We start from the raw sequence: 24,285 nt of genomic DNA on the forward strand, positions 1-24,285 counted from the left end.
GTCCCCTGACCCTGGGCTGGAACTCGGCCTGCAGCATGCTGGCTTCTAGGTCCTGGGCCTGGCTCATCACCAGTGCCCCAGGCCACACGGGGCAGGGCTGAGAGCAGGAAGGTCTTCCCCGGGCGGTGCCCCTTCCTCCCCTGCCAGCATGATGCCGGATGCAAAGTCAAGGTCACCCAGTGGCATGCAGCATGGACAGGCTGAGGGGTTACCTGAGCAGCTGGGTCCGAGGCCAGAGCTGGTGCCGTTGCGTTTCTGCAGCGCCTTGCCCTGCGGCCCTGGAACTCCGCAGCTCAGGACGTAGCTATTTTCCGAGTCTGCAGAGAAGCCAGTGGGTGAGGTGGGCCTGGGTGCGCCTCCCTCCCACGGCCCTCAGATTCTTGGGGCCTCCGAGGGATTGTGGAGTGAGACGAAGATCAGGACAGATTCTTCCGCCAGTTTCTGCTACACAACCACAGGTAAGTGGCCAGGAGGAGGGAGCCCACTGGGTTTACTGAGGACAGTGAGGCCCACAGAAAACCAGACAGCTGCCTTAGGGTCACTCAGTTATCAGAGACCCTCATTCCTAGGTGGGGCTCTTTCCTGGAGGACAGCTGGGAGCAATGGTGGGCCCCAGGGAAGGAGAACCCCCTGCCACAGCACCCCATCTCAGGGACAGCCGGGTTACCTGGCACGAAGAGCGTGTGGGCTGGGCAGGAAAGGAAGCAGCTCTCCACACCGGCCGCCTTGCTGCAGGACAGCTGGGCCCGGGGGGAGGTCTTGGCGCGAGAAAGACACTTGCCCGTCTCTGTGAAGGGAGATAGTAGAGAGGGCTGAGAGAGGCCAGGGCGGAGGCTTCCTGGAGCCGGGAGGGTCCTGGGCATGGCCTGATGGGGACTCCCCCCACTGCCCTCTCCCATGGCTGGGCTGGCTTGGTGGGAAGGTGCCTGGAGATCACAGGTCCCTTGGTGGTGTGGGGATGCTGGGCCCAGACAGCTGGCTTAGTCCCTCCTCCCCCTCAGGCTCCAGTCCTGGCTGTGAGAAGGTTCCTGTCCCCATCCCCAGACCAGGAACTCCCTGAGGGCAGGGCGGAGTTCTCCAGGGCAGGCGTCTGCTCCCCCTGGCAGTAAATGAACAGGGCTTCCTGGGAGGGGCCATGGGAGGGACTGTTCAGAAGCACCTCTTTGGGGCAGCCCCTGATACAGCCATCAGGTGTCTGGAGACGTCCAAAACAGCCTCCAGAATTTCTCACATGCTGACTTATCTTTACAGGATGAAAACGTCCCCCAGACTCCGAGGAAAAGACTGACGGTTCTACAGCCATGGTAAATACCAGAACGGATTTTACAGACAGCTAATGGGTCGGTAACAGCCGGCTTACGTGGCGCGCCTCTGAAAGCCAGCTCATGAGTGACAGCCTCACACTCTGTTCAGTCATCAGTGTGGGGTCACTCCAGGGTAACCAGGCTTCCAGGCTCAGGCAAGTCACCTCCCTTCTGTAACCCACACAGGCCATGCTTTTAGATTCCCATCACCCTGATCCCAACCTGCCTGGAATAAGTTTGCTCCAAATCCCCAGGGAAGCCCAACAGTTTGCCTTGCTCCCTGAGCCTGCCTGACCAACACAGCTCCCCCTTTCTTTTTTTTTTGAGATGGAGTCTCGCTCTGTCTCCCAGACTGAAGTGCAGTGGCCGGGTCTCAGCTCACTGCAAGCTCCGCCTCCCGGGTTCACGCCATTCTCCTGCCTCAGCCTCCTGAGTAGCTGGGACTACAGGCGCCCGCCACCACGCCCAGCCAATTTTTTTGTATTCTTAGTAGAGACGGGGTTTCACCGTGTTAGCCAGGATGGTCTCGATCTCCTGACCTCCTGATCCACCCGTCTCGGCCTCCTAAAGTGCTAGGATTACAGGCTTGAGCCACTGCACCCGGCCAGTTCCCCCTTTCTTAAGTGACAGCTCAGCTTTCTGGTTTCAGATACTGAGCGGTGGCTGATCTCATCCTTTGGTAATTCCGGAGGTTCCGCCAAGATTGTTTTAGAAACCCTTGCTTCCCAGTGTCCTTTGGGAGCCGTGGGCCACAGGTGTCCTTGGTCAAGCCCCTGGGGCCCACATTTTGTCTGTCCTGCTGATTGCTTTCTGGGAGGGCACAGTGCGGCAACACTGAGCTCTCACTCGCTTTGCTGCTCTCTTGTGCCGACTGCTTTGTTAGCAAGTGGGCCTCTGGCTGTGGAGTAAGACCTTGTGTTTGGAGACGCACATTTACCTGCGTGGTCTGCTGCTGGGCACTTTGCTTTTGCTTGACTATCAGATAAAGGTTTATCCCATGAGTTTTGTTGTGCTCTGACTTGTCTTGTGTCTGCTGGATAGACAACAGGGTGCTGCTTGGGGAGCAGATGGCAACACAGACCCTGCATGCTTCCAATTCAATCCAAGCCGGCCTCCAGGATCAACAGACAGAGGTCTATGATACTAGGGGCCAATTCCCGTAGGCGACTAGGCAGTTTTCCTTGGGTCTCTTCTAAAATCTTCCTGAGGGCACTCCTGTTCTGCCAACACGTGAAAGGAGGCCCCTTTGTTTTCTCCATATTCTGGGGTCACAGCTGTCAGATCACTGACTGCATGGCCCTTTCCAGCCTGTGTATGTTTGGGGGAACCCGGAACGTCATTCTAAGCGCACACTTTTGACTGATGAAAGTGATGATCATGGGCTGGTTACGCCAAGGCTGCAACTTCCCTGGCTGAGCTCCTGCAGCCTTATGAATTTAGACTATTATCCTAACGTGTGCTTCTCTTGGTAAATGGCATACTGCCCCCTACTCACCACAAAACCCAAACAGCGACAACCACCACCAACTTAGAATAACATTGGTCATTGTGGGAACTTCTGACACATCAAAACTCATACATTAATATATTTAAGAGGCGCTCTAAAATGTTAGGAGACAAAATGCCATCATTTAATAGCTTCTGCCACTGGTATACCTTGGCCTCAGTTTCCTCCCACCCAAACCTTCTGAAATCCACTTGCCGCTCTCTCCGCCCAGCTCCATCTTCCCCAGCCACTCATTGCATCCTGCCCTCTCTGCTCCGGCCCCTCACCTCCTACACAAGCACCTCCTCCCTTAGGGTTTATCCCAGGAAAGGAAAAATCCTATTGCACAATATTCCATTAAAGTTGCTGAGCCAGAAATCAGATCTCTAATGCTAGATGTAAAGCCAGGCTAGAGCTATGCTGAGCGCTGAAGGAAATCTTCCTAAACTCCAGGAGACAGACGAACATTTGCTTAAGAATTCAGGATATCGCTGGATAGCTATTGTCCTGGTTGATCAGATCTGTATCACAATGAGTTCACCTAACTGTTAGGATCTTGGATGGAAGAAAAAGTTCAAAAGCAGCAGACGGTAAAGAGCAGTAGAAGTGGCCGGGTGTGGTGGCTCACGCCTGCAATCCCAGCACTTTGGGAGGCTGAGGCGGGTGGATCACAAGGTCAGGAGTTCGAGACCAGCCTGACCAACATGGTGAAACCTCCTCTCTACTAAAAATACAAAAATTAGGTGATCTGGTGATGTGCTCACCTCAGCCTCTCGAAGTGCTGGGATTACAGGCGTGAGTGACCGCGCCCGGGCAAACATTTCCTTCTGAGAAACTAAATGTGTCAGCCTCTTTCTTCCCCCACTCAGTTTCCTTGGCCCTTGGAGGCAGGTTTGCGTAAATCTGCTCACCACGGAGCAATGACCCCGTAACATCCTCAATGAACAACGCTTTCCTGCAAAGAATCTGAAGGTACCATATCCTTCCTATGCTCCTAAGACGGATATCCCCTAATGCTGCGTCTGCCACCGACCAGCACAACCCCAAACAAGCTCTTTCCCGAAACTCAGCAGAAGAGCAGCACTTGACTTTGTTCAGTGAGACTTTGCCTGAACCGCACAGCAGTTCCTTCCGTAAGTACGTGAGAAACTCAGCCTTCTGATTTCAGATATTAAATGATGGTCTGTATTCGCCAGCGCGTTCATTCATCCGACAAATACTGACTCGTGTCTATGATTGTCAGGGTCTGTTCCAGGAGCTGGGGCTCCGGCAGTGAATGGGACAGGCCAAGAAGACCTGTTTAACTGTGTAAAGCTTCCATTCTAGTGAGGACAGAGAGACGGACAGACAGACAGACATAAACCAACACGAACCTGTAAAGTGCACATCACTTCTGGTGGCTGGGAGTGTGATGGGAACGAAAGAAAGCTGGAAGCAAAGGGGGCCCAGATGGGTGCGGAGCTGGCCGAGGCTGCGGCTCTGGGTGGGTGACGGGGCAGGCCTCACCCACAGACCGTCACAGCAAGGGAGGGGTAAGGAGTGCTGGGAGACAGCCCCTCAGGCCAAGAGAAGTGCACAGCCTTGGGCCGAGGGCTGGTGGAGGCCCTGCGAAGTCAGTGAGGCTGGCCTGAAGCAAGCGAGGGAGACAGCGGCGGGCAATCCCGTCAGCTGGCCTTCAGGCCATTCCAAGCACTGTGGCTTTGATTCAGAGTCAAAGGAGGAGTTACGGGGTTGGGTGGTGGTGGTGGAAGGCGTGGAGGGTGCGTTGCGGTGGCGGGGAGGTGGGGTGGTGGGCAGTTCAGATACCAGAGGGATGTTGTAACTTAAATGTAAAAGGCTCACTTAGGCTGCCCTGGGGATGTTAAGAGCATGGCCGGGCAAGGACCTGGTGTGAGGTTCCAGGAGGGCAGGCCCACAGCCCCAGCACCCAGGCAGGGCCTGTGTACAGGGAACGCAGGGGCCCCTCCAGAACTCAGCCTAGGGGCACCCAGTGCTGTGAGCACGTCCGCAGAGGGTGCAGGGACCATGGGCTTTCCGGGAGGCACTGCCACATCCCCTGCCACTGTGCCCCACTGAGGCTGCTGCACCCCGAGTGACCCTCTTCCTCCCCCTCAGCTCCCTCAGCAGGACAAGGGGAAGCTGCCAGAGGAGAGGCCTCCACACCCACCCACTCCCTCTAAGCTTCTAGCCCTGCGGAGACATCAGCAGGGCCCCTGTGTCCCACGGCTGGGGCTGCACACGGACCCCCAGATCTCCTCTGTGCCCTCCTCCCCACCACAGGTCCCTGTTGCTGTGCCTCTGGCTGACACCGGCATGCTCTGCCTGGGACCCCCTCCTTCTCTGCAAGTCCTCATTCCCATCAGCCATACCCCAGCAGCAGAGTAACCTCTGCCCGGGGATGCAAGGCCTAGAGGAAAGGGAGGGGCTGCCCTGCTCAGCCCCACCTCAGAAAAGCCACTGCCCCTCCCATCCAAGCCCGGGTACAGGGGAGGAGCCAGCACAGGGTGGCCACCTACCCATGCAGTCCTTCCGGTTCCAGTGGAGCCGCCTCCCTGGAGGACAGACACACTCGTAGCTGCCCTTCGTGTTGACGCAGCCCTGGTCACAGCTCCCGTTGTTCATGCTGCACTCATCCACATCTGGAAGCACAGCGGGCGTTAGGGCAGAGGGGAGGCTGGTGGCTGGCGGCTGGCGGCTGGCAGGGGAGGGGACTACCGGGGCAAGAGGGCCGAGAATCTCCTGACCCCACGGAGTCAGACAGCGTCACGGAATGCAGAGGAGCAGTGCACACGCCACACGCACACACACGCGGGGGTTTATGAGGCTCCTCACAGACCCCAACGTCGCTTCCCCTAGGAACCTCAGTCGTTTTCTGAACTCAGGCAGCTGCACCCTAGGCTGGGGGGCAGAGGAGGTGGCACGTGATTAAAGTTCCAACCCAACCAGGTTTTGTGGCGCAGGGAATATGCACCGCTCCAGGGACTGTGAAACTGATTTTACCGTGGGACTCTGGACAAGCCCTATTCTAGTCCCAGGTCCCCTGCGGTACAACAGACACCAGGGTGAAAGAGGTCACCTCCTCTGACCAAAAGCATCTGCTGGAGCTGGGGGAAGGGGCTGGGCTCCATATTCTGCTAGTTCTTGAGCTGCCTGCACTCGGCAGGCCCAGGGAAGGGGTACCCAGGTTTTCGAGAGTCTTTCCAGAAGAATCTGTAGCCCACCTCCAGAAGCCCAAGCACCAGCTGTGTCCTGATCACATTGTTGCCTGACCCTCTCTGATCTTCAAGTGGCCTGGCATCCTGAGTGTGGCTACCCACAGGTCACAGAAAAGGAAGAGACAGGGGGACCGTCCTTGGCTTCCCAATCTTCACCCACCATGCCCATATAACACCAAGTCCCAGCAGCCTGGCTCTGGCTCCTAAATACATCTAGAACCTTCCTCTTTGTTCCGTCCCTGCCCACCCTGCCCTGGCGCCAGCAGCGCGCGCTCCCATGCCTGCAGCTGTCTTCCCAGTGGTACCCTGGATTCCGCTCTCCTTTCCATGTGGCCACTGGGGCATCCAGTTCCATGAACTTGACCATATTGCACCCCTGCTTAAACCTTCCACAGGCTTCTCCTCTGACTGGGAATACACCCCCTACTCCCCTGTGGGCTCACGAAGCCTGCATGGTGGGGTAGCGCCCCCTATCTGCATCTTCCTCTGAGCTCCCTCCTCCTGTGTGGCCCAGCCCTGTGGCTGCCTCTTGGTCCTTCTGTCCACTGCTTTCTCACACAGAAGCCTCTGGAGTGCCTCCCCACCCCCCAGCCAAACACTCCGCCTTGAGGATCCCGAACTGCGCCTCTACCCTGCCCCTCTCTGCTGTGAGCCTCCCTGGAACGAGCTGTCTGGAATGTCCGTGTCTTGGCTGCCTCTGCTCCTGGCCCGGGTTCTCTAGTAAACGTGGTTTCCAGCCCCATGCCCATCTGGCCAAGCCCTGGCAGTGGCAGAGACCTGCTACCCACCTCTAACCATTTCCTGCTATCCCTTGTCTCCCCAGCCCTGCCCCACTTGCCCTTGGCTGAGCCCCTCTGCCCAGCAGTCCCTGTCCTTGCTGAGGCCTCGGGCCCCCCAGGGTTGAGGGCAGGGTTGGGATGTGGGGTGCAGTGTAGGTGGCCGTGCGGCCAGGCGCGTGCCTCGGGGGGGAGGTGGCCCTGGCGGGCAGGCTGCAGACCTCCGCAGTGAGTTGTCCCATAGAGGATGTAGCCGCGGTGACACAGGCACTGGAAGCTGCCCGGGGAGTTGATGCAGATGTGGTCACAGGTCCGCTCGAAGGAGCACTCGTCGATGTCTGCATGGCCACAGGGAGACAAAGTTGGGGGAGGAGTTTGAGGGAGTGGTAGGTAGGCACGGCCTGTCACTCTCAGTCACTCAAGGCACATCTGTGGACACAGTCCCTGGGCCGAGGTGCAAATGGGAGACTCTTTCTTGCTGCTCGACTTTCCATTGTTTCCATTAGCCTTCTGTTTCTGGGTTGGGAGCCACCTCACATCTTTTCTGGAGGTGAGCAGGGCAGAAACATTGTGAATGGAGGGGATGATTATGAATCTCTGCCATTTTACGATCTCACAGTCAACTCTGATTAGGAGTGGTAGAGAGGCATTAAACCCACGCCTGCAGGAAACAGAATGCGGCTGGCCCCAGGGCCCTGCGGAGGCAGCTGACTTGGGACATAAATCTAGGCCTCTTGGATGCTGACCAAAGCATCTTTCTCCATCACCCCACAATGTTTCTTGAGAAAATAAGGAAAACCATACAAGTAAAAAGAGAAGAGGAAATATAACACCCATAAAGGTTAAAAAGGCAGCTCTGATAGAATATGAAAGGTGATGAGCTTCCTGGCAGCCAAGGTAAAAAGGGAAAGAGGGAAGGTCATGGGGTGTTTGTTCCTGGGAAGGAAAAAATGAACCACCATGTTCACTGGAGACAAGTCTGTCCTGGCCATAAATTCTGAAGAAAATGGCTGTTATGGGACAGTTGATATGGACCCCTGAAGGCAAAACAGTCACCAACCTGCCCCTCCTTGGGCATAACAGTTAAGAATTCATTCTTTGAAAACATTAGCTCATGTAATTTCACAAATATTTGTAATATATGTATGTTTATAAAAACACTAACACAAGGAAGAAATTGTGCATGGGTGCTCAAAGGCGAGTGTGCTCCCTCCCAGGGAGGATCTGGGACCTCCTGGTGCTTGTGGCACCCGGGATAAAATCTGAAGGATAGGACCAGCCTGGAATGAGGGAATGAGTGTGGAGGAAGGGTGATTCAGGCAGCTGCTAGGAGGCAGGAGCATGCGGTGCCCAGGAGACGCACCTGTTCCCTTGGGCCTAGCCCCATCTGAACTCCCCTCCCCTCCTAGGAGCCTCCTAGGAGCCACCCTGGCAGGTCCACTTGTGTGGAGTCCGAGGGGGACTGCGGGGGTGTCTGGGGTCCCCTGAGTGCCAAGCAAAGGAGCATGGACCCTTCCCCGCTAGACCTGTGGAGCCCAGAGCCCCAAGGCCTCAGAGCGATGAGCCTGGAAGGGCGTGGAAAAAGATACAGGTGGGGGTGGGGCGGGTGAGGACAGGGCCTCACAAGCGATCTCACCTCCTCCTCGACAGCCGCCTGCCTCTTTCAGGGGGCAGCTGGGATGCAAGGTCAAGGGCTCTCTTCAGCCCGCTGCAGAACTTGGCAAGGCCAATAGAGAAACAAAGTCAAAGTCAGAGGAACCCTGATAGGGCCTGGACAGACGCTGTGCTCCCAACCAGACCTCAGGCCCTGAGGAGGACAGGGCCAGGATGCCCGTCCAGGGACGAAGAGGCTGAGCCTGGGGAAGGGAGTGGCTGACCCGGGGCACACTTGATTCTGAGGACGGCCGGCCCTGGTGCCACTCCTGCCAGCCTCCTGCTTCTACATTCCTCAGGGACCTTTCGGGAGCACAGCCCTCACTTTTCAGGGCCTCACCCTGCCCTGTGCCAGCTCCTGAGCTGCACTGACAGGCAGAAGCGCAGCCCAGTACCCAGACAAGGCCACATGCTGCCCGCAACTGCTGGTACCCCACAGGCACAAAACAACCAGACCACAGCTGGATAATCGTCAGGGCAAGAGAGCCCCTGCCCTGCCACATGGGGTGCCCCGCCCCCTGCACTTTCTCCCAGTGTGGGGTCCGCAGGGCACCTGTCTCCTTCCTCATGGCCTCATCTGGCCCCACCAAGTTCCTTGTGGTCCCCTAAACCTCCTCAGGCCGGCAGTGCCATCTCCTGTGTGGGTTTACCTCTCTGGCTCCTCCTGCAAAATCCCTACTCACCCCTCAAGCATTTCACCAACGGACCCTCCCCTGCAGCCTTCCCTGACCCTGCTCTGCACTGCCAGCCTCTGGGCTCCCGCTGCATCCTGGATCCCACTAGACTCGTCCTGGGCCGGGATTCTTGGCTTCTGTCCAGACCCCTCCTTCTCATTATCCTTGTTCCCAGCAGGTGAGGCTTGTTCGAGAGCGCCTGCCTGCAATGTGCAATGCTTTCCAACAGATGGCAGCATCGCACCTCCGAAGCCAGAGGAGTTCGATGCTGGGAGGCCCGTGGGCCACATGGGGAGGGAGGCACTGGGTGAGCGGATGAGCTCGGCCACCGGCTCCCTCTGCCACCTGGGACATGTGCTGAAGCCCTCCCGGGCCTCAGTTTCCCGTCAATAAAAGGAACAGACTGGACTGGATGTCCCCTAGAGTCATAAAGGACTCCCTTCCCTCGGGCCCAGCCCCATCCGCACTCCCCTCCCCTCCTAGGAGCCCGTGTCAGCCCAGGAGGGGAAGAGGCACGACCTCGCTGGGTCCGAGGGCCACCTGGGGCATGGCAGGGGCTCACCCTGGCAGGTGCGCTCATCGGTGAGCAGCTTGTAGCCCTTCCGGCAGCCGCACTCGAAGCTGCCCACGGTGTTGCGGCAGAAGTGGTCGCAGCCTCCGTTGTTGACCAGGCACTCGTTGATGTCTGTGGGAGCCAAGAAGGATGGAGGAGTGAGAGCCAGGAGAATCAGCTTGCGTGACCAGCGGGGGGACGACAGAGTAGGGGCGGGGATGATACTGCTCTGACTTGCCTGGTGCCCACCTCCCAGGCTGGCTGCTGGCTCCCCAGCTGGGCAGAGGGGTGGAGACCCTGTCTCGCAGGGGTCAGGGCAGGGGCTGGGTTGTACTGCAAAGGGCCAGCTCCCCAAGCTTCACCCCTTCCCCTGAGACTTGGCAAGCCTGGGATGTGTGACATTGAGTAGAGAGGAAGTGTGGCTGCTGTGCCCAGTAAGAAAGCAGGGACAGCGACTCTCCCATGTCCTCTCATCTGCAGGTTCAGGGAGGCCGCCTGGCCAGCAGGGAGGCTGGAGCAGGCAAGCGCCACTTCTGGTGACCTCAGCAAGCTCCTGGACCCCTAAGCCTTGGCCTCCTGTCTGCAGAGCGAAGACAGGAAGTGCACCCACTTTGAAGGACGTCACGAGGACTAGAAAACATTTCCACAGTGCCGGTGCTTGGTCAGAGCTCAAGAAACTTTTTTCAACAAGTAGGCATTTTTACCTCTGTTGGAGGAGTACACTGAGGCTTAGAGAGAAAAGCACCTAGTTCAAGAGGCTTCAGAAGGTAAGTGGGGAGCTGGGCTATGCAGTGGGCCTGACGCTCCCCACTTTCCCAGCCTGACTCCTCACCTGTTTGTTTGAGCTGCTTCTTCGCTTAGCAGTGAATGAGGTGTAGCATGCTCCGAAGGTTGCCTGGCCCAATCCCGTGTAATAAATGACAACATCCTGAGCAACTCTGCCAGTCAGTCTCTGCTTGCATACCTCCAGGGACGGGGAGCTTTCTCCCTCCCAGCATGGCCTGCCGGCCGATGCCTCACAGATGTCTTCCTCACCCTGAGCACAGCCCTGACTCCTGTGAGCCCCCATGCTCCTGCTCCCTTGCCAGGCCCATCTGGGCTTTGCCCTTAGGCCCTGGGCCAGCCTGGCATTCTGTTTCATCAGAGGTCCCTGTCCTCAAGGGGCCTCTTCTCTAAGAGACACAGTCTTAGCTACTCCCAAATTCCTTTTGGGTCCCGACCTCCAGTTCCCCATGCTGCCCACCCCCTCCAGACTCTCTCCAGTTCCCCATGCTGGTCACCCCTCCAGACTCTCTCCAGCAATGAGTAACAAAAATAAGAGGTTTTATTTCTACACTACAGGGTGGCTTAAAAAAATAATCAGTGCTGGCCAGGCACGGTGGCTCATGCCTGTAATCCCAGCACTCCAGGAGGCCAAGGCAGGCAGATCACCTGAGGTCGGGAGTTCGAGAGCAGCCTGGCCAACATGGAGAAACCCTGTCTCTACTAAAAATACAAAATTAGCCGTGTGTGGTGGCGCATGCCTGTAATCCCAGCTACTTGGAAGCTGAGGCAGGAGAATCGCTTGAACCCAGGAGGCAGAGGTTACAGTGAGCCAAGATCGTGCCATTGCATTCCAGCCTGGGCAACAAGAGTGAAACTCCATCTCAAAAAAAAAAAATAATAATAATCAGTGCTGGCTTTCAGGACGGTGGTCTCACCCTGACTTGGAGAAGCAAAAAGGAGGCAGTGGAAGAGGCCCCTTCCAGAGAGGACAATGGGAAGAGCAGCGCCTGTTGGTCACCGGCCATGTCTCAGCAGACCTGCCAGACGCAGATTCCAGCACCTGCAGAGCCCATCCTGGGCGTAGTTGCTGGGTCAGGTGCCTGAGGGCCCGTCCAGTGTCACTGGCACCGCCTTGTGCGGAAGGTGAGCCTGCCCCCACTTTACAGATGGCACCGAGCTCCACAGAGGCAACTTGTTCCTGGCACTGTTATTCCGACCTCAGGCTGGCCCGTGTCGTTCTCACTTTTCTTTCCTCAAACCAAACAGGCTGGACTTGAAACCTGCCCAAAGTCCTAAAGCAGTGTTCCCAGGGAATGTCCCCCAACGATGACAAAACCAGGATATTAGAGGCCAAATCTCGGGTCAGGAATATTCGAGGCGTGCGGGGTCGAGATGCCCACGTGGCTCTCTGGGAGCCTCGGGGAGGGACATAGCATGTACTTCCTGGTATCATCTCACGTGACCTTCAAAACAACCCAGACAGCAGGGCTCCCATTTCACAGAGGAGGCCACAGCACTGCACGCAGGAGCCGGGTCTCAGCCAGCACCGTCCGAACCCAAAGACGGGCCTCCTGCAGGACATCACGCTGGCTCTGTAGCCACCACAGAAAGAGACATGAAGCCCGGCGGTGCTGCTCCAGGGCAGAGGTTTAGGAATCTCGATCATTCCTTCCCCTCCAACCCCGGGATTAGAGGCGGTGGGGAATTTCTAGATACAAGCCCCAGGTAGAAGAACAGAGGCCCATCTTGGCTCTGCCTCAGTTGGCTGTGTGATGTTGGGCAGGAAAGGCGCCTCTCTGAGCCTTAGGGCCCCATCTGCAAACCGGGCTGCTAAATGGTGCCTCTCCTCGCATCCCCTCTCCCAGCATCCTTAGCAAACTGAAATGAGCTAAGGCTGCTAAGCAGACAGGGGCAGCACATGATCATTCTCACCACTCCCGCCTCTTCAGTGGAGCCTCAGGCCCTCCAGAACCCCCAGCCCCATCCCCTGCCCCATCTGGGCCTGTCTGCTAAGGGGCTGTCATAGCAACCAGACAGGCAGAGGGAGGCATGTTTGCCTGAGGCCCAGGCTGGTGTAGCTGGCTGCCTGGGGGTCAGGATGGAGGGAAGCCCCCTCCTCACACTACCTCAGGGTATAGTGAAGGGGCTGCTGGGCTCATGGCCCCCGGGATGCAGCTTCTGCGCCTCTCTTCCCTTCCACTCCTCCCTGGGTTCCCACCCCACCGCCCTCCACCAGGCAGCCAGCACCACCTTCCACACACAAATCTGGCTGAGTCCCTGCCTGCTGGCCAGCATTTGAGGCTCCCGGTCTGCTAGGATGTGGGCCCTCCCTCTGCAGAGGCTCCCAGGGCTTCCAGTCCAGCCCGGCCAGGCTGCCTTGCCTCCTCTCTCCAGCCTGCTTGGCTCCTGCCCTGGCAGCCTGGACTCCAGCGACCGCACCTAGTACAGCCGCAGCCCCCACTCTCACCTGCTGACCCCAATCGTGGGAAAAACGGCCCTTCCAGAAAGCCTTTCCCGTGTTCTTTCCAGAGCCAGTAGCTTCCTCTTCATGGGACCTGCCTTTGGGGGCATGAGAGGGCCTTGGGACACAGACTTGGGGGTGTCTGTTGCTATCTCGCACCCCAGGGCCCAGCGTGAGTGTCCAGGAACACTCACTGAATGAATGAATGGGTCACGGTGATTCCAGACAATGGATCGAGCCTGAGGGCTGAGGGAAGGGTGGGGTCTCGGGCCATTGAGTGGACTATTTGGGTGCATCACCTAGGGTTGGAGCTCGAGTGCGTGTGCATGGGGGCAGGGCGATGGGGTGAGCTATAGGGACGCACAGGACACTGGTTCTGGCTCCCTCCTGCCCATCTCACGTGGGGGACCACGTAGGGGAGGGCTTTTGGGTGGGAGCAGAGGGAGGGCACGCGGTCATGGGCTGGCATCATCCTGGAGTGCCCAGCAGGGAGGGCCAGCTGCTGGGCGGGGCTGGCCAGGTGGCGGGCACTCGAGGGCACCATTGTTCCCACTCGGGTAACAGCCCTGGCCGTGGCCTGCCTGGCCCAGAGCACTGCGGAGGGAGGAGAGGAAACAGGCAGTAGGTGGGGGGTTCTCCCAGATTGTTCTGGAGATGCTCGGAAGAGGGGCTGGTGTCCCTGGGGGAAATGCAGGCTTCCGCTGAGGAAGGGAAGATACATGTCTGCCTTCTCTCACTGCCAGCCACCAGCAGCTCAGCCCTTCCCCGTTTCCTTCAGCTACAGTCACTTTGCCATCCTCCTAACTCTTCACTTGCCAATGGCAAGCTGAAGTCCTGCATCCTTATTCTTGAGGCCCAGGACCCCCTTCCTCTTGGAGGGACCGATTAGCAAGATAACTGCCTCCCAACACCAAATGGGCAACGCACCCAGCAGGGAGCCCTTGAGACGAGGGCTTAGGCACATCTTCCAGGCCCCACTCATCCCCGACATTTAGACAAAACCTCCCAACTTTCCCACCCCTGCCTCCACCTGCCCACACGACCCCCGCCCACCCAGGGTTTGCAGCCCTGGGCTGTCCAAGCCCGCTGTGACCTCTGTTCTCCAGCCACTCCTCTCGTTTGACATTGACATCTTGGCTTTCAGAAAACATGGAGCCTTTGAACTCCCTCCTCTGAGATCCTCCCAGGACCCTGCCAAGATCATGGTGTGCACCTGACCGAGGAGCCAAACCCTGGGGCCAGGGTCGTCAATTTGCTGGGAATCCTCCTGCCTGTGCCTCTCCAGCCAGGGCTGGGAACCCACCAACGACACCAACCCTGGGGCTGGAGGCCACCGTCTGGTTTCCCAGGCTCCCTGAGGTAGTCCCGTGGGCAGTTCTAGCCAGTCCCTTGGCGCTGAAATGTGGGCATCTGTGGACATGTATGGTCTCTGCCTTCTCTCTGTCTGCCGCCAGTCCTGCCTTGGCACTGCTATCTTGAGCCTGAGTGACAGCAGCTGTGTTTGGCTGCTCTTCCAGACCCTACTGTGACCCCACTGTGGCCAGGGTCAGTTCAAAATGAAAACCGGGGTGTAAGCCTCTCCTGCCCAGTGCTGACTGGGATCTGGCCAAGCTTGTAGGGTAGCCCTGGGCCTTGTGCCATCTGGCCCGCCTCCTTTGCATCCTTCCCAGTCCCAGGTCCTTGAACCTACAGGCCTCTGGCAATAGTCACAGTGCTGAAAATGCTTTCCCTGCCCTCACCATTGCCTGATAAACGCCTCTTCCCCTCAGCCCTCCCCGGCCTCCCCCACCTCCTGCCATACTGAAGTTCTCTATCCCACACCAAGCAGTCTGTAATACTCAGATATCTCAGTGATTTATAAAATGAAAACCTGTCTTCTGCACTCAGTAGAGGATCCCTACAGGCAGGAAGCATCTCTCTTACTCATCCTTGCTCACTGGAACCTGCATACAGCAGGAGTCCAGAAAACACACCTGTTCCGTGAGCAAGTGAGGTGATCTCTGACCTTGGCCAGTGGGAGCCAGGGCCCTAAGGGCTCTGAGTGCAGCTACAGGCCTGGGGCTGGGCGTCCGTGGAGGAGGTTTGGCCAAAGGGCCGAGTGGGGCAGCCTGGTGAAAGAGCCCCAACTGTTTGAAGAGACAAGGAAATGTGGTGATGCGGGGGTTGGAGGGTCGCCTTGGGGCTGTGGACAGCACTCCTGAGCGCCACGCTACCCTCAGAGCCAGAACCAGAGCGGAAGGAAATGAGTGTCCCTTGGGGTACCGAGGGATGGTTAGGGGGCAGCAGTGGGAGCCCCAATCCCAGTAGCCCCCTCTTGGGCCACATGCCTGCACTGTACCAGGCCTCTATCTGGCCCAGACAGGGTGGCTCCTGGCCTCCAGACCCCCTTCCAGCAGCCCCAGCCTTGCCCGAGGAATTAAGCTCTGCTTGCCCCTCTGGCCCTCCAAAGGCAAATACTGGCAGGCTGTGCCATCGCTGGGCTGTGGAGATGCCCAGATCTGCGCAGACCTTGGGCTTCCTCGGCCAGTCACTCCTGGCACCGAGTCATGTGGCGAGGACTCAGACGCCACCCACCTGCCCACTTGCCTGCCAGGAACGCACTGAGGCTATTAACAGGCTGAGTGGTGGCCACAGAAGGGCTTTATTTTCAAATAAACAGGCGGAAGCACTGTTATTTCTGTCAATAACCACTCAGTTCTTCCCAGCGAGTTGGCAAGGAAGAGATCATACACTGTACAAAAATACATTTATTTTTACAGGCTTAAAAAAAGTCCACCTCAAGCTATTTTAAGTCACCCTAACCTCCACTTTCAATATTTTCCCCGACTGGACTTTGGAAGTTCCAGTTCCTCTCCCCTCTGAGCCCTGCTCTCTAGGCTCTCCCTTCCTGGCCAAGTGTGGGGGTACTGCCCAGAGCTGGGGTGGCGGCAATTGGAGGGTGGTCTGGAGCGAAGCTGGGGGCACTGAGCACTGCCCCTCACCCTTCAGCACAGGGAGCTCCAGCACTCAAGGCTAACACCCTGACCCAAGGTCCACAGCTTCTTGGGGGCTCTGTCCATCCTTTGGGGGTAGCTGGATCTCCTCATCTGCAGGGCTGGTCTATGCCTTCCCCAACGCCTGTCCTGAGAGCCCAGCCAGCTCTCCTCTAACAGCTCCCCAGCCTTCCTGTTTCCCGAGGGTCCCCTCAACCCAGGAGGTACTCAGTAAGTCTTTGTGGGGTGACTCAGGGGACGAGTGGGAGGATACACTTCTGTCTTCCCTCACTGCCAGCCACCGGCAGCCCAGCCCTGTCCCTCCTTCCTTCAACCACAGTCACTCTCAGATCTTCCTGACCCCTCATTTTCCGATGGCAAGCAGAAGTCCTGAGTCCTTATCTTTTCAGATGGGATCCCCCCAGCCTCGCCCCTTCAGGTAGTGACATACTGTCCTTATTTTTCCTGGCATGAGTAGACCTGCGTGTCCCAGATGGCCCTGCACCAGACTGTCCCCACCAGCTCTGCAAGACCCACTGCAACCAAAGGTCAAGGGGTTTGGAAACGCGCCACATTCTACCTGCCTTGGGAAGCCACGATACCACTGAGGGCCCAGGGAGTCCCACGGTAAGAGACGCTGGCGTAACTGTTGAATCCAGTGTGCAGCCAAATTCTCGGACATCAGTGCTGTTTTGGCCCAGGAACCTGCTGATGTGCTGTAGGACCTGTGTTCTCTCGCACCCTGCTAGGGACTCTGCTGCTGGCCAGCCCTCCCTCTTCCTGGCCTCTCCGACAGCAACGTAAATGATTGCCACGTGTCGTTTCCCGCAGCCACACGAGGCCCCCATCCGGCCCAGCCCTGGGCCCGGCTGTGCAAGCACACGGAGGCTCTCGGCCAGGCCGGTACAGGCAGGGGCGCCCACACCGCTCCACATGCTGACCTTTGCACGTCTTCCCGTCCGGCTGCAGCGTGAATCCAACGGGGCAGCTGCATCGCACGCCAGTGGCTGTGTCCTTGCACGTCCGGTCGCAGCCTCCGTTATTGACTGCACACGTCTCTGGGGAGGGAAAGAGACAGACACCTCAGTCTCCTCGGGCCGAAGCCACTGACTTTCCCCTTCTGTGGAGAGATCGTCTGAGACAGGAGACCTGGGTTCAAGCTCTGGCTCTGATATACTCCCTGGCTGTGGGGTTCTAGGGGAGCTGTGCTGCCTTTCTGAGCCTCAAGCTCCCCATCTGTGAGATGGGGGAATGACACCGTTCCTAAGGGGTTGCATGTGATGAGGGGTGAGTCTGGAAACTGTAGAGGGCTGTGCTTCGGTAGAGGCTGCTGCCAACAGGGTCAAAACTATTATCTGGGGCCAGACTGGCCTGGCTATATTTAACCGCCCAGGGCTGGATTCCTAAAACTTTCACCTGCCTGGACTCAGACCCCAAGTCCAGGCTGGAGGTTACTTAGAGGTGACTGGGGCCCCCAAATGCATCTCAGAACGGAGTGGCTTGTGGCCCCGGCCAGGGACCTGAGGGGGAGGTTCTGAGGACCTACACATCATCCATCACCTTGATGAGGCTTTCAGCCCAACATCTGTTCTCACTGAGTGATATTCCAAAGGCATCTGGTTTGTGTCCACTTGAAGCTTGTCTAGTGCTTTTTTTTTTTTTGCAAAATTCAAAGGGGCTAGAGTGGCTCAGACATAACCGAGGTCACTGAAGCTGTCATGCTGTGAGTGATCCCCAGCAGGCCTGGAGGAGGGGCTCACAGAGCCGGCACACCAGGGTGCCAGGGGCTCGCCCGGCCCTCGGGTCTCTGCCACCTGGGTTTCTTCCCGAGCATCTGGCAGGCTTTTATCTTGTGGAAAATGTGGCTGCATGGGCTTCCCTCTCCTTGCTGCTGGGAGGCGGACAGGCAATGGACGCCCATCGCTCATAACCTGGATTCCCGTGCCTGCCTTCACCTCGGCGTCACCTGTACTCCTGGACCTGGTGTGCCTTCTCCCTGAAGGGCCTCCCGAATGGGTTTACTCTGTTCCTGTGCTGTGTTGTCTGCATTTCTGCAGGCTGGGGGGAGTAAATGAATATATACTGTCAGCTGTCAGGACTCCTTGGTCTAATTAAATGAAATGCATGGGGCCTTTCGTTTGAACTTCACCTCGTAGGGGTGTGCAGCGGGACAGGGAAACCGCACAGGGCCCTCTACGTGTGTGTGAGTGTGCATCTGAGATTCTGCAGAGCTGCAGTGGTGGGCGTCCTCCTCATGCTCACGGCTGAGCCATCACCACCGTAGGATGAGCTGCGGCTGCCAGTGGAAGGCGGGTGGCCTTGACCCTGACACTATTCCTGGCTCGTTCTCTGTGTGTCTCCTCAAATCCTGGACCTCAGCTGGGCATGGGTGGTTTCTATGAAGCAGTCTTTTGCCCTCCCACATCCTGCCATGGCAGTGTGCTGGTCCCAGGGCTTGGACGCCTCCCTCCTGTTCATCCTTCAAGGCCTGACTCACAGCCCACCTCTGCAAGGAGCCTCCCTGATGTCCTGGACACGTGAGGGAAGGCGTCACCCTCCCTTAGGCTCATGCAGGTGGTATGACTGGCACTTGGCCGACTTATGCCCTCTGGGCCATCTACTGGGACAGTGCAGGTGGGCAGGCCAGCAAATGAGTCCTGGTTGTCACTCACAGAGCCACTCAGGCAGCCACCCCTTGGGGCTGCACCTCTGCACTCACACCTGGAAATAAGGACGAGCCTTCTCTTCCAGGGTGGAGGTGAGGGTCAAATCAATCCGCTTACATGCGCCTGACTTGTTAGTTTCCTCCCTGGGCTGACAACCAGAGAGGGAACTCCTGCCTCCCACCCGGGAATCCAGGAGCCAATGGTCTCCCCTCCTGCCTCCCACCCGGGAATCCAGGAGCCAGTGGGCTCCCCTCCTGCCTCCCACCCCTGAATCCAGGAACCAATGGGCTCCCCTCCTGCCTCCCACCCCCGAATCCAGGAACCGATGGGCTCCCCTCCTGCCTTCTCAGCCTTTCCTGTGGGAGAGTCCCTCTCTGGAGAGGCAGAAAACCTGCCTATTTTCCAGGTGGAGGTAATTAAGGCTCAGGCCTTGGAGAGATGGGGGAACATGGCAGGGTGCAGAGGGTAGGGGGAGACAGGCGCTGAAAGCTCGGGGCTGAGGGCACTGAGTCTCTGCGGAGGGGGAGGTGAGCTGTGGTGCAGGCGCTGGGGGCAGTGACCCTGAGAAATGGACCTGGCCAAACACACTCCAAGAATCCTGGAGGCTCTTCTCTTGCCTAAAGCCCCTAATGGGACTTGGAAGCTCAACCTGAAAGGTCACCCGCTCTCTGGGCCAGGCAGCTTGAGTTCCTGAGTTGCCTCAGTCTATGGCTGGTATGTAAACAAGGGGCTCTTAGTCCCTTAGGGCCTGTTCTTGGGTGTTGACCACCCCGATCCACAGCAGGGGTCACGTGGTCACCACAGGCTGGGCCCTGCTCTGTCTCCCACGTGGTCACCACGGGCCGGGCCCTGCTCCGCCTCCCACTTTCAGGCTCCCAGCCTGGTGGCTCCTGTGCCCTCCACTTCCCTGAAGAGGACCTGGTACAGAGCATCAGGAACTCAGCCCAAGGCTGTACAGCCTCAGTGGCAGAGCTGGAGGGGACCTGCTCCATCTGCACACACCCTAAGCTCCACTGCACACACCCTTGGCTCCTTGTGTGCAGTGACCCACCTGGCAGCGCCAGGGCCCACCACCAAGCACGTGCCACTGGACTCTTCATTCTCCTCCTCTAGCAGCTCCTCCCCCAGTGCTCCCTGTCTGCAGCTCCTCCCCCAGTGCTCCCTGTCTGCAGCTCCTCCCCGAGTGCTCCCCGTCTGCCGGAAAGCTACCCCTACCTGCCCCAAGCCGAAGCCCCCTCCCATCCCCCTGGGACCCAGGGCCTGGGCCTGCTGCTTCCCCAGCACTTCCCAGCTCTAGCGCCTGCTCTTACTGTGGCCAGGCCACCGCTGTCGTCCTGTGACTGTCACTGCCTCCCATGGTCCCTCCTCCCGACCACTGCCTCCTCCTGGGCAGCCAGAGAAACGTGCCCACGTCAGGCTCACGTAAGAGCACTGGGAGCCAGCAGTCCCCAGGACGTTCTCTGTCAGGCCCTGTGCAGGCAGGGAGGGTCAAGTGGAGGGAGCAGTCTGGCCTTAGGCCCGCCCTCACCTCTTCCCGCTTTGGGGCCTGGCGCAGGCTGCGGCCTCTTGCCTGGGCCTCCAACCCTCCTCTATAGCACAGGGATGGCCATGACTGCCGTGTCCACCTCAGCCATATTGTTGTGAGGTTTTTAGATGTTCACTATAAATGCAAGACGGGTAGAGGGAGCAACAGTGAAACTGACCTAGGTCCTTTGGGCTGAAGTAGGGGCTGGGGACTGAAGTCTACAATGACAGGCGGGCGGGCCTGGTGAGGCCGAGCACTGTGTCCCTGGGAGTTTCCAAGCAGAGGCTCTGGTGCTGCTGCTGAGGAGGCCTCTGCCTTCCATGGCAACCAGCCTGGGCATCGCCCCAGCCCCCATCTCTGAGAGCCTCAAAAAACAGCCTCACCTCTCCTGCTGCCCAGGACCAGAGGCCACGCAGACCTGGTATGAGGCCACGCACGGCTGTCTCAGAGACAGTACGAAAGCAGGCCAGGCCGCCTTTACCATGGGGTCCCTCCAAATACAAGTGGCAGACGGGCCCGGTGGCTGCGGCAGTGGCATCTCTGCCTGGTGGGGAGGCTGGGGGTGGGCTCTGGGCCTTCCTCCTCCTCACCCATGGGCCTTCTCTGGGTTCCATCCTGGCCTCTGCCCCTTCTCAGGGCTGACATTATGGCCCCATGAGGAGTCTCCCCCACCCCGAAACACACTTGTGGAGGGCGGCTCAGGCGCCTGGGACTGGGAGGAGGAGGATGACGCAGTGTGGCCTCCAAGAGCTTTGTCCCAGGGAGGTGAAGACAGAATTTCCTTGTGGACCCTGGGAGCCCTCCCGTCTCTCTGTCCTCAGCCTCTAGACGAGAGCTACAGAGCTCTTTCTAAAAGCTTTCTCTCTCCACCTGGAGAGATCATGGAACAATACAGCCCTTCGTAGTGGACAAGGCACCTGTCATCCACGAACCTCAGCAGGCCTCACAACAGCCCCACGGGGGACACGGAAGTGCCAAAGCAGACAGGTGCCAGAGGCATGGAGAAGTTCCATTGCCTGTCCAGGCAGGAATAGCTACACCATTTGTGGAACCCAGTGCAAAATAAAAATGGAATGGTCTTGTTCAAAAATTCCTAAGAATTTCAAGACAGAGACAGAACACAAAACCAATGTGGGCCCTTCTAAGGGCGGGGTCCTGGGCCACCGCACACGTCGCACACCCTAGAAGCTGGCCGTGTTCAGGTCACACAGCTATTGGGAGGAGCTAGTATTTGAAACCTGGGCTGCAACACTCCAGGCTGGTGATTAAGCCGGACAAGGCCAGAGAACCAGGACTCTGATGGGATCCTCACCGTGAGGTCTGCACCCGCTGGTGCCCTGGCTTCCTCCTCTAGCTGGTTGGGGGAGCGCTCACCCTGTAGGGCGGGGGTGGCCAAGGAGGAAGGCCAGGTGCAGGGCTGGCTGGGGCTCGAAAGTGTGGGGGGAAAATCTCAGACAAGTTAAAAGGTCGGACCTTTGGTCTCTCTCTGGGGAGCTCCTGCTTTGGGCCAGGCCCTGCAGGGGAGCCCAGGTGCTCTACCGGACCCTGCATGCAGCCTGCCAGCGCTCTGACAGAGGGAAGCAGGGGCGAGGACAGAAGGAGACCTGGGAACAGCTGCAGCCACTGCTGGCCTTTGGGTTGGCACTGCCTGCTTACGCTGCCCCAGGTCTGGGATAAGGTCCTTAAAGGACAGTCTCAGTCACCGTGTGGTGGACAGAAGGAACAGGCACTACAGAGGCAGAATGACAGGGTTCCACGTGCCGGCTCTGTGACCCTGGGCAAGTCCCTTGGCTTCTCAGAGTCAGCTTCTGGATGTGTAACATGGAGATGACCATATTTACCACACAGTTCTTGCAAGGCCCGGGCAGAACCGTGGATGCGACAGTGCTCTGGAAGCCGCTCTGCGACTGGGTCCACACTCCCACTTTTGGTGCCATTCTTGGAAGCTCCACCTGTGGAGACTCAGCACCCACAGGCAGTTGCTAATTCATTCAATGATTATTGTCTGAACTTCTCTGCTCTGCTAGGATGCGCCTCGGACACAGCCCCTGGTCTTCACAGGTGGGTCAATTTCACGGCGCTAGGTGGCCGGGAGAGGGGAGCTACAGAGTTGAATGTGACATGCCCCTGGTGTCAACAGCTTATGGAGGGGCGGGGGGCACAAAATAAGGCCCAGACCTCGCCTTTCTCTCCCGGGTCTGTGCCTTCCTCTCACACTGCCCACCTCCCAGACCATGCCCCGCCACACCCCAGCACGTTTCCTCAGGGTTCTACAGGGCGCCCCTTCTTGGCCTTGAATAACCAATTCCTCAGGACACAGCAGGCCCCACCTGCCTCCTCAAAAGCTGTGCCGGGCCTGGCCCTGGGCTTCTGCCCCATAGGGCAGTGCTGCTTGTGTGTGTGGAGGCCTCTCCCACTGACCACATGCTCTCCAGGCAGGGCAGTGCCAAGGCGACCAGCACGGAGGAGGTGCCTAATGAGTTGTGCTCAATGACTAGATTAATGAGCAGGGACTCTGGAGGCCCCAGGAAGAACAGAACCAAGCCAGGGGACTGGGACCCTGCCCTCTGTTAGGCCTGGAAGGGAGAGTGAGCTGGGAGGCGGGGTGGGCAGGACTGAAGCGTGAATGTGCCCCTGGCGGAGGTGGCAGTGCGGTGCTGCGATGCGCAGGGCATGAGGGCGCTCTGTGGTGCACGATGGGAGGGGGGCGTGGGTGCCAGGCTCAGTGCCAGCACACAGGGGGACTGTGGGCAAAGGACCCTCCCCTCCCTAGACCCCGGGCTTCCCTGTGTCCCGCCTGAACATCGCTGAGGTGCTTTTCACCAGGGCAGAGGCTCTGATCCGGCGGGTCTGGCATGGGCCCAGCGTCCCACAATGGCCCTGCCATGCCTTCTTCCTCCCTTCTCCTCAGTGGCCTACCCTGATGGTGGGAGCAGTCCAGGGTCCTCGCCAGAACCTGCCGATTCCTCAATCAGAGCTGGCCCACCTGCCCTTCCGTCCCTAGAATCAACCGAAGCTGCGGTGAAGAGGCGTTGGCCGGCCCTTCTGGCAGATTTGGGGACCTCTGACCCTCTCCCCACAGCTGGCTGCTGAAACCCTCCATGGCTCCCATTGCTTTGGGATAAAAGCCATGCCATGCTCCCTGGCAAGCCCCTGACGCAGTGGCCCTGATCTCCCTGGCTGGCCTATCTCCCGAGGGGCCCTCTGAACTCCAGGGAGGCCCTGTGGCCCGTCACTAGCACTGTGCAGCAGGCTTATGGCCAGCGCTGTGCTGGGCACCACGAATGTGGCCTCCCTTGCGCCTCTGACAGTCAGCAGGGAGTGGTGGAGGGGACTTGACCCCGTCGGCAGAGGGCCACGCCTGGTCCTGACCACGCCTCCCTGTCTGCCTCTACCTCCACTGGGCACATGGTCAATCCTGAGCTGTCTGCTGAGGGGGTGCCGGCTGGGTCTGCCCCAGGGCTGCCTGGGGACACGCTGGTGACAGTGCATGCAGGTGGTGGCGTGGGTGGGGTGGGGCTCAGTGTGGCTGGACGCAGGGTGACTGCGGAGGCCAGGGCTGCAGCCCTGATAAGGAAGCGGGCTCTCAAGGAGAACGTGGGACAGGAGGCCCTGGCAGACTCCTCCAGAGCCAGCACCACTGTCGTCTAAGGCTACGGGGCCCCAACGCCCGTGATCCCCAAGGGCCACCCAGGCCTCTGGAACAGTCTGGGGTCTCCTGGACTCTGCCTTTTTAGCACACAGCCCCATGACTCCGAGGCCCATTTTGGTCCTCTGCTAACCTTAGCCTGGCCCTCCTGAAATAAAAGTTCCACAGGCCTGCGCCATCCTCAGGGCCACTGTCTACCTGAGAACTGCGCTGCTTGGGGAATAATTTGCGAGGCAAATTATTGTCAGTGGCACTGTCTTCCAAGGCAGCAGGCGGGGCCCCAATTCCAGGATGCACTAGAAGTGTGGCAAGCCGCCTTCTCTCGTGACTAGTGGGTGGGTGGGGGTTCCTGCGCCTGCTCAGAAAGCAGAAGCCACCGGGATGGAGGGACAGTGCCCTGCAGGGAGGGCTGCAGGGAGGCCTGAGGGCTGGCGGCACCAGGTGCATAGAAGATGCCCACCCAGGAGCAAGACAAGCCGACCTCAGGAGAGGTCTCCTTACTTGGTTTGAGGAGTCCCGAGTGCCCCTAGGAGGACAGGGACGTTTCGTATTAAAGCAGGTGGCAGGAGCAGGGCCTCCAGCGGCC

The 24,285-nt window shown here is 58.6% G+C and overlaps 1 protein-coding gene across 2 annotated transcripts in view; it reads right to left on the reverse strand.

The window, feature by feature from the left end:
- The window catches only part of SCUBE1 (signal peptide, CUB domain and EGF like domain containing 1), a 141,915-nt gene that overhangs the window by 19,043 nt on the left and 98,587 nt on the right, over positions 1 to 24,285 (reverse strand). For both annotated transcript variants that reach the window (XM_023222223.2, XM_023222222.2), the window contains 6 exons: positions 16,801 to 16,917; positions 9,671 to 9,793; positions 7,003 to 7,119; positions 5,307 to 5,429; positions 668 to 787; positions 213 to 317 (listed from right to left, as the gene is read on the reverse strand). In XM_023222223.2, coding sequence (XP_023077991.1) covers positions 213 to 317; positions 668 to 787; positions 5,307 to 5,429; positions 7,003 to 7,119; positions 9,671 to 9,793; positions 16,801 to 16,917 — 705 coding nt within the window. The remainder of the gene's footprint in view (positions 1 to 212; positions 318 to 667; positions 788 to 5,306; positions 5,430 to 7,002; positions 7,120 to 9,670; positions 9,794 to 16,800; positions 16,918 to 24,285) is intronic.

Source organism: Piliocolobus tephrosceles, chromosome 19, assembly GCF_002776525.5.
Source record: "Piliocolobus tephrosceles isolate RC106 chromosome 19, ASM277652v3, whole genome shotgun sequence".
Taxonomy (NCBI): Eukaryota; Metazoa; Chordata; class Mammalia; order Primates; family Cercopithecidae; genus Piliocolobus; species Piliocolobus tephrosceles.